This window comes from Lycium barbarum, chromosome 2, assembly GCF_019175385.1.
Source record: "Lycium barbarum isolate Lr01 chromosome 2, ASM1917538v2, whole genome shotgun sequence".
Lineage (NCBI taxonomy): Eukaryota > Viridiplantae > Streptophyta > Magnoliopsida > Solanales > Solanaceae > Lycium > Lycium barbarum.
The window spans coordinates 8,518,962-8,528,374 of NC_083338.1; the positions used below are offsets into that span (position 1 = coordinate 8,518,962).

The following is a 9,413-nucleotide window of genomic DNA, read 5'->3' on the forward strand; positions in this document are numbered from 1 at the left end:
GACATATATGTTGGAGTTGTGATATCATCCACTAATGTCCCCATCATAATAAACTGCCTACATTATATCGTGAACCATGCCACTAATGCTCCTCAAGGTAGACTGTCTAAATTACATTGTGAATCTGTGTGAACGCTGAGCGTTTCATGCATCAGCCTACCCTTTTTTTCATATCTGGTTAAATTGCATAAAAAATTTAAAATTCCTTGTATTGTCAATATATATATATATATATATATATATATATATTATGAGACTTCTCGATAATAATCATCTTTTATAACATATTTCACTATAATATTTAAGTTTTTTTCGAGCTATTTTTCATGTCGTATTATGTTATAGTAAAAAATATTCGGACAAACGACGTAGTTATAAAAGAGTTTTAATTGTGATCTAAAATAAAAGAAAAAGATGTTTTCATTTGAAAGAGTAAAAGGGTAGTCTTTTTTAAAATACAATTTTTATTACAGCCTCACTAAAAAGTCCATCCACGTGCCTACCCCAACCTCCCCTTTCTAACTACCCCACACCCTCCTATGTCTCCTCTTCTCCTCCTATATATATAAATCAGCTCCTAGCCATCAGTGTTAAAAGGAGAAACAAAAAGAACCAATCAGTATATTCACATTTCATTCTGTTTATAGCAACACAAAGGAGAAAAAAAAAAAACAGTTCTTTTTGTGAATATCATAGCCAAAAAACAAACAAATACCCATTGTTTATATTCCATTTTGTTCATATTTTATCTCATTTTCAATTCTTGATTCCAAAGATTCTTGCATTGAGGTAAAGTTTGAATCTTTATTGTTTTTCTTGTGTTTTCAAGAAATCTTGTAAAAATGGTCTTTTTTTGGGTTGATTCTTTTTTCCTATGATCTGTCAAATGTGGATTCTTTCATGTTTTTCAATGTGTTTCTTAGGATGTTGAGAGCTGAGTAAATAAGAAATTTTTATGCATATTTGTTTTCAGAGGTGTTTGGGACATTGATTATCCCATTATCAATTCTTGGTTTAAAGATTCTTGCATAGAGGTAAAGTTTGAATCTATGTTGTTTTTTTAATGTGTTTTTGCAACTTGTGTTTTCAAGAAACTTGTGAAAATGGCATTTTTTTTTGGTTTCCTATGATCTGTCAAATTTGGATTCTTTTCTGTTCTGAATGTGTTTCTTGGAATTTGGAGAGATTCAGCTGAGTAAATAAGAAAATGTATGCATTTTTGTTTTCTGAGGTGTTTGTGATATTGAAAATGTCATTGATGAAGTGGCTATTTGAATAGATTCAGTTTTTGAGTTTTTTTTGATCAATGGATTGCAAAGTTTATGCTTTTGCTTCACCTTTTTAGTAGTGTCCATTTTTGAGACTATTGAATCTCCCTTAGAAATGTTCTTTTGTTTGTTGAGAATCTGTAAAATCTTGCTTGACTTGTTCAAATATAAAAATGAAAAATATGAAGTGATTAAAAATTTTCCTTGAAGAATATCTTATCGGTCAAAATTTGTAAAAAGTTGGTTCTGCCAAATGATACTTACTGATTCTCTTCTCTTGGAGATTGAATGTTAGTATTAGTTTATTAATACAGCTCATAATGTGGTATACAAAAGTTTATACTTGTTGATGTGCCTACATTTGGCACTTGATTATAATATTTTGAATGATTCAAATTCTTAAGTATATGTTATTACTATTGGCAGGATTTTAAGGTCTCAATTAACTATTCAAGATTTGATTTCGAAATCGTATGGGGTTATCCTTTTCATGCCCACTAGCCATTAGTACTGATTCAGAAACTGGCCTTGATTCTGTCATTGTGAAATCTATCGATTTTGGAAACGATGAGCGAAAGACGCCAATACGATCAGTTAGCTTCAACAGCCAAGACAAAGAATCAATAATATTGCAATTGGATGGCTCTGGGAAGATGTCGATAGAAAAAACTGTCAGCTTTAGGACAATGGGAAATGCAATGGAGTTCAGGAGAAATTCATCTGAAGTTATCGAGTCTCCAAAATCTCCTCTAGTGTTTACTAGCAGCCCGAAACATGAGGCAGCGTTAAAATTGCAGAAAGTGTACAAGAGCTTTAGGACTAGAAGAAAATTAGCAGACTGTGCAGTACTTATAGAACAAAGCTGGTATGGTTTTCTATTCCAAAAAAAAAAAAAAGAACATATCCTGTCTGAGAATTATACTGATTTGATTTTTCCTGACATGTATTTTTGAAAAACTTTCAGGTGGAAGCTATTAGATTTTGCAGAACTCAAGCATAGTTCTATTTCATTTTTCGATCTTGATAAACACGAGACAGCGGTTTCTCGCTGGTCGAGGGCAAGAACTAGAGCAGCCAAGGTAAATTATGGATCATATAATTTATGCTTTTGAAAGTTATTGTAAAATTCTTGGATTTACTCAGATTTTCTTCTTCTTCTTCTTCTTCATGCAGGTTGGCAAAGGCTTATCTAAGAATGGCAAAGCTCAAAAACTAGCTTTACAGCACTGGCTTGAAGCTGTAAGTAGATATTTTTTATGGTATTGAATTTATGTTTTATGCCAAATTTCTATAGTTTGCTAATGTGGAAAAGGTTTCTTGTGGAACAGATTGACCCAAGACATCGTTATGGACACAACTTGCATTTCTATTATGTCCAGTGGTTGCATTCTCAAAGCAAAGAGCCCTTCTTCTACTGGTAACTGTCTAGATAACCAATGATTGAATTGTAACGATAATACAAAAGTAAAAGTTTCTCATTTGCTAACTGTGTTTCTCTGAATCAGGTTGGATATTGGAGAAGGAAAAGAAGTGAACATTGCCGATAAATGCCCTCGGTGGAAACTTCAGCAGCAATGCATTAAGTACCTCGGTCCGGTAAGTCTTAGCTCTATTTATCAGTTTGTTGCCATGAGTATGGCGTTTGGAAAAGGGATCATTACATTTTCGGACCGTAAAAAAATAAGAGCCAGCCAATGTATTGGTTTTGTATATTAATTATAAATATAATATACATATACTATACATATTGTGTATATATCAGTATATGTTTTGTATATTTTGGCTAGCGTCCATAATTAAAATGAGAAAAGTCCTATGGAAAATTTACTTATCGTCTGTTTCTTCTTCTTTCACAACAGATGGAAAGAAAAGCTTATGAAGTTGAAGTGCAAGACGGGAAGCTGTTCCACAAGGAAACTGGGAAGCTCCTTGAGACGACCGATGAACCAAAAGGCACTAAGTGGATTTTTGTCCTCAGCACCTCTAAAACCTTATACGTTGGCAAGAAAATGAAAGGCACGTTTCAGCACTCTAGTTTCTTGGCTGGAGGAGCTACTTTAGCTGCTGGGAGAATAGTTGCAGAACAAGGAGTATTGAAGGTATGTCAATAAATCTTTGAGCAACTGGCACACTTCCAATTCGACAGCTTATTCGTGATTTCGGTCTAACTCTCTTTTGTCTTGTTAACTGAATTATACAGGCTGTCTGGCCTCATAGTGGACATTACCGACCTACCCCAGAAAACTTCCAGGACTTCATTTCATTCATGAAGGAGAACAACGTCGACCTCAATGATGTTAAGCTTGATTCTGATGAAGACGAGGAAGAATCAGTTGGCAAGAAGAGTGTTGTTTTCCTCAGAGGAGACTCTTCTGAGGACGACTTACAAAAAGACGGTTTGGAGACAGAAGAGAATGATTCAGAAGAGTCAACTTCGGAGAAAAGCGACTTAAAAGTGCAAGAGAATGCTGCAGATGTACAACTTTCCGATTCAAAACCATCTCATAGCTTCAGTAGCAAATTGCCTAATCTTCAAATTCCTCGCAATGATGATCTCATAGAGAAACTAAAGAATGAAAGTGAAGCTGCTAATTCTAATTCCAACTCCTTCTTATTAGAATCACCAACAGACGGATTCGAAACAGCAAGAGAATCTTTTGCTCCCGAACAAGATCAAATGGATGAAAGTAAAGAAGAGATAATTCCAGACGAATCTATCATGCAAAGGATAAATTCGCACAAGGATCTTAAATCGTATCAATTGGGAAAGCAATTGTCTTGCAAATGGAGCACAGGAGCTGGACCTCGGATCGGATGCTTGAGAGATTACCCGTCACAGTTGCAATCCCATGCTTTAGAAGAAGTGAGCTTGTCTCCTAGAAGTGCATGCCGGCTCAAGATGAGTTTCTCTTCGAGGGCATCAACACCAGCGAGCTTGAGCCGGGTAATGCAGCATTCATGTTCCCTTTCTCCTATGGGGAACAAAACTTTATCTTGCCTCAGTAGCAGATATTCCTCTCCACCTTATAAAGGACCCTAACTTTAGTTACTCATGAAACTAGGATTAGCTTTTTTTCTTTTTTTTTTCTTTCATTAGTCTGTTCTTTCACTGTGAATAGACAAAATGACATAGGGATTCTTTACTTATTCTTTTCATAAGAATTCTTTCATAGTTTTTTGATTCAACTGTATACAGTTTTGTTCATCCTAGAGGTAGATTGCAATATGCAAGTTGTAAAATTTTGAGTTCCAATACTTATTTGTAACTGGAAAACAAAGAAATGAGAAATAGAAAAAAAAAGGAAATCATTCATTCTTTATATATGGTATTCTTAGCACAACTTTTGTGCTTGATAAGTTGATTATTGCTGTACTCAGGGCCTCTGGCTGTGATGATAAAAGAAAAAGAAACAAAGGGCTCCCACCTATATTTGTCTGACTCTCAAAAAATGATGTCGCATAGGTGTCGGATCCTCCAAAAACCCACTACTTATGGAGGATCCGATACACAGTCGGTTGCATTTTTGAAGGGTTCGGACAACATAGGCTCCCACTTCGTACATTTACTACCATTATTCCCATAGCCTTTCCTTTTAACTCCCATGGTGTTTGCAAGTCTACATGACTCCAATGAGTATTTTAAGGTCAAGAGCATATGTTAGTTGACAGATTGATACTTACTGATTCATGGAAAACTTTTCCACAGTGCTAATTGTTCTCAGTCCTTAGAACACATGAGAACTATTTAACCATGAGTAAGTTGAAACTAGGTGGATAATGCGCCCGCACCCTGTACCCTTCTCTACCTATATATAGGACCTGGTTTCCAAGTAAGATTCAAGACTTTGACGTGCTGCTTTCTATTTTGCTCCGACTCTCCAAATATACTGCCGCACCTGTGTCAGATCCTCTAAAAATATAGTACTACTTTTGATGGATTAGACACCCACCCGTCGGCATTTTGAAGAGTCCGAGCAACATAGGCTGCTCTAACCACACATCTTGTGTTGTACTACCTTGGCAGTTGTACCAAATCCTTAGGGGCTGTTTGGATTTGTTTTTATACATAAATCTTTATGTTGGTTTTTATTGTCCATGGACTTTTTTAATTTCCTAGTTTATGTTAGATAGGCACTGTTGACATGCTAAACTGTTATAAAACATGCCTCTTTAACAAAGTCAAGTATAATAGACATTATTTATATCTGACAATCTGTTGAAGCAAATAATAGAGGCAGTTTTGATAAGACTGACTCACACAGGTCATTAGCATAATTACTTGTTAGAACTAGTTATTAATTTCTTTAATACTCAATCATTATGATGTGCTTCCAGCTTCTTGGAACTAAATAAGTAGTATTAATAAAATCCCAACATTAAGAAACATGTAAGCAGATGTTGACCTAGATCAAGATGCACAAAACTGAAAATTATATCAATTTTAGTCCTCAGAGCTGTGGATTATGCTGTGACCTAGTGTTCAATGAAGTGGGTAATTTTTTTGGAAATTACGGTTCAAACTCTTGCAGTGACAAAAGTTGTTACTCCCTCCGTTTCAAATGTATCTTCCTTTCCCTTTTTAAGTCAGTTTAAAAAAGAATGTCATTTTCGATAATTAGTAACTATTTAATTTCAACATCTTACGTAACATGTTTAAGACCACGAGCTTGAAAGGGCCTGCATTTTGATACATTATACACATTTTTAGTTTAGGACCACAAGATTAAATTTTTTCTATATTTCTTAAACTTGTGCCCAGTCAAAGTAAGATACATGAAATAAGATGGAGGGGGTAGATATTTCTTAACATTTGCCTTGGCATTGGTGGGTCAAAGTTACTTGATACCTGTTATGGTGAAAGAACAAGTAATCGATGAATAATTTAGGTGCACGCAAGCTTCCCGACACCATTAAAACATCCTTTTGACTATGTAGTTTTTAAGCTCAGAAAAACATTGTGGTGAAAAGTTTGAAACATGAAAAGAAGTGGAACCTAATCTAACATATCTAAGACAATATGATGAGCAGATGTTGGATGAGGAATTGCATTATTTCCAAAGTGCCAATTGTCACTGTCTAGGAGATTCAAAACATGGGATTATTAAAAGTACAGACAAAAACTGGAAGAAGGAAAGAGAAAAAAAAAAAAAAAAAAAAAAACTAAGTCCATATTTTTTCTGCAAAATCTGCAATTATAGACCTTAATGTTTGTTGGATAAGTTCATGAACTTGTCAATAATTAGGGAATATTACTAGTAAATGCTATCCTATTTCCAAAAGGCTGCACTTATCATGCGATCTACACATTTAATACTTGCAAGCATGTAATTTTTTTGTGGGATTGCTTATTGATCCAACACATTAGTGTTTTAAATAGTTGTTATATCATTTTAAGGGTGTCACCAACAAGGGGTGTGATGGAAAGGTAACTACTCCTTCATTCTTAACTAGAAATTTAGAATTTGAGCCCTGCGTATGCATTGTCTTTGTTAAAGGAGTGTTTTATCCCAGGTAGAACTTTTCGGCTGCACGTATCTAGATTTAATTGGATCCCAACACGAGAACCTGACACCAACCAAAAAAAAGTGCATCCTGTTCTTTATTTTAAAAAAATTCCCTTTATTTTGTTCTGTTTTATTTGAGATAAAGAACTTTTAAAGTTTTGCTATCTACTTCCAGCTCATGTGGTTGCTTGGAGTCCAACAATTGGTTTGAGTGTTCTTTGAAAGATTTGTGATCTTAAATTTGAAGATTGCATATCTAGGAAGTTGCTTCAATGATGGATAATTCTTCTTAAATTATTGTTTAAAAGATCTATTGAAGATTGCATTTGGTCTTACATCCAAATATCTTTTATGAGTTTATTGGAAAGTTCATGTAACTTGTAAGAGCCACTCTAGAATTTGTAATACCAATCTTTAATACCAAAAAATTTCACGAAAACACTTTCCGGTTTACTAATATAATCATTAATGTTTACTATTTATTTTTTCTAAATTCGTTTTACTAACTAACCAAACACTAGAAAATAATTTCTAAAAAAATCAATCACTAACAGATCTCTTAACAGTAACTTCATTATATCTAGAAGAAATAGCTTTAGTGCATCCGATTGTTTAAATCTTTTGTTCGTAGATATCCACTCGATCAGAGTGCCAGTAATTGTTCACATTTTATTATATTGTTGCATAATTTTTGGTAGAGCACCACCAACCATTGGAGAGTCATTTGCAATTTATATTTGGATTAAGACGATTAACTTTGAAAATGAAACACGAACCTATTTCCGCTATTTCGAGTTTGACAAACAACATGCTTCCTTTACTCTTACTTGACTAATTTTGCTAAATTTTCATCTAATTTGCTAATTTTGTTTTCTCTTTAATAATTGATTTCCTTGTTTGGAGGAGAGAGTGAAGTTTAAATTCTTACATCTGGCATTAATTAGTTCAACAGACACAACAACCATAATACCAAATCATAATGTGAACATTTCCATTGAACAAAAAGATCGCCTAATTATAATATTTGATTAGCCTAGTTAATTAGAGCTGGCACATCTACTTTAAAAGAATATTATAACCCCGACTTAAACTTGCATTTGAACTTGTACGGACATACTATTTAGATGTACACTTGTACTCCAATAATCCTAATAATAGTCTTGGATCCATGCACTTTGTTGAATGAATTATTGCATAATTTGTATTGTGTGTGGAAGATGTATATTACTACATGTTTCTTTAGTCTTAATTACCTTATTATCTCGTTATTTTTTTTCTTGTTGCTACTGTCTCCTTTTCACCTTACTATATTATCTCGTTGTTTTTTCTACCCGTTATTAATGCCTCTTTTTCATCTTACCTTGAGCTGAGAGTTTTTCGAAAGCAGTCTCCCTACACTCTACCCTCTCTAAGCCCCCACTACAAGTGGGATTAAATTGGGTTTATTGTTGTTGTATTAATCTTTACCTTAAAATATTTAATTTGTACTTTGCGTGCTACTATTGAGTTTAAGCATATACAACGTGACTGCAAGAAATTTCTATACTATTAATTAGATCATTTTTACATGTTATAGATATTCTTTAGGTCATGACCTGATGGCGCAAGCTTTCTTCGAAGTTGGCTCCAAGGGAGGTTAAACTCAATCATATATCCTGTTGTCTCGTCACAGTAAGCTCCATTCAGTGAACAACAATATGTACTTCTATTCCAGAAGAAATAGTGTTTACTATTATTTTTCAGTTCTGTCTTTGAAAAAAAGCTATTGTCATAGAGTTTCAAATTCCACTAATGAATATTTATGACAATCTTCTTGAGTTTCAATTGTAGAATTTGAAACTCTATGACAATGACTATTTTTCTATTATATTGACTAACAAGTGACTATTTGTGTATTTTATCCCTTATTCCGTCAAAGTGTTTTTGGACAACAATAAGAATATTACATATCTGATATTTTCTGATACAATTTTTCGATTCATGGCCAAATAATTAATATTTTTCCCGAAACATTAAAGGATAATAAAGGTCAATTTTGCTGAACTGTGAGCTTGTTTGTTCATTTTAAGCTATAACACCAACGTTCAAGTACCTTTTTTTTTTTTTTTTTTTTTTTTTTTTTTAAACTTCAACTTCAATACAATATTGTCCAAACGTAACATTTAAAGTTAGTAGCTCTTTCCCAGCAACATTTAGAATGATGATATGTGCTAGTAAGTTAATGAGGTTCATTGCTTAAATGCCAATAGTAAATTCAAATATATCTTTTTTGTTACTCTTTTTGAAATAAAATCACAATTTAAAGAAATTACCTTCGTCCCAAAGTAAACGTCACTTTAGCTCATTTCACGTCTATTAATAAATTAATAAATACAATGTATAGTTTACCAAATTAACCATATTTATTAGGAGCATAACTGCAAGTAGCTCCTGTTTTGGTCTTGAATTCCTAAAATGACAGTTATTTTAGGATAATATTTTAAGCTAAAATGACACTTATTTTGGGACCAGGGGAGTAATATAAATTACTACAATTGATTGTTTAATATATAATCATATACTCCCTCCGTTCACTTTTACTTGTCCACTATTCCTAAAATAGATTTTCATTTTTACTTGTCATTTATCACATATCAAGATA

The 9,413-nt window shown here is 33.4% G+C and overlaps 1 protein-coding gene across 1 annotated transcript; it reads left to right on the forward strand.

The window, feature by feature from the left end:
• Positions 1 to 609: 609 nt before the first annotated feature.
• Positions 610 to 4,572, forward strand: LOC132629294 (IQ domain-containing protein IQM2-like). Its single transcript, XM_060344994.1, has 8 exons — positions 610 to 789; positions 1,695 to 2,133; positions 2,233 to 2,347; positions 2,442 to 2,507; positions 2,597 to 2,685; positions 2,774 to 2,864; positions 3,128 to 3,367; positions 3,469 to 4,572. Exons 2-8 carry the CDS (start codon positions 1,742 to 1,744, stop codon positions 4,306 to 4,308), a joined length of 1,833 nt encoding a protein of 610 aa, XP_060200977.1. The 5' UTR covers positions 610 to 789; positions 1,695 to 1,741; the 3' UTR covers positions 4,309 to 4,572.
• Positions 4,573 to 9,413: the final 4,841 nt, after the last annotated feature.

Excerpts from the sequence above, each read along its gene's own strand:
- LOC132629294 (XM_060344994.1), top strand. The coding sequence starts at position 1,742 with ATGGGGTTATCCTTTTCATGCCCACTAGCCATTAGTACTGATTCAGAA. Across the intron at positions 2,134-2,232 it reads GTACTTATAGAACAAAGCTG|GTGGAAGCTATTAGATTTTG; the intron begins GTATGGTTTTCT and ends AAAAACTTTCAG. Across the intron at positions 3,368-3,468 it reads CAGAACAAGGAGTATTGAAG|GCTGTCTGGCCTCATAGTGG; the intron begins GTATGTCAATAA and ends TGAATTATACAG.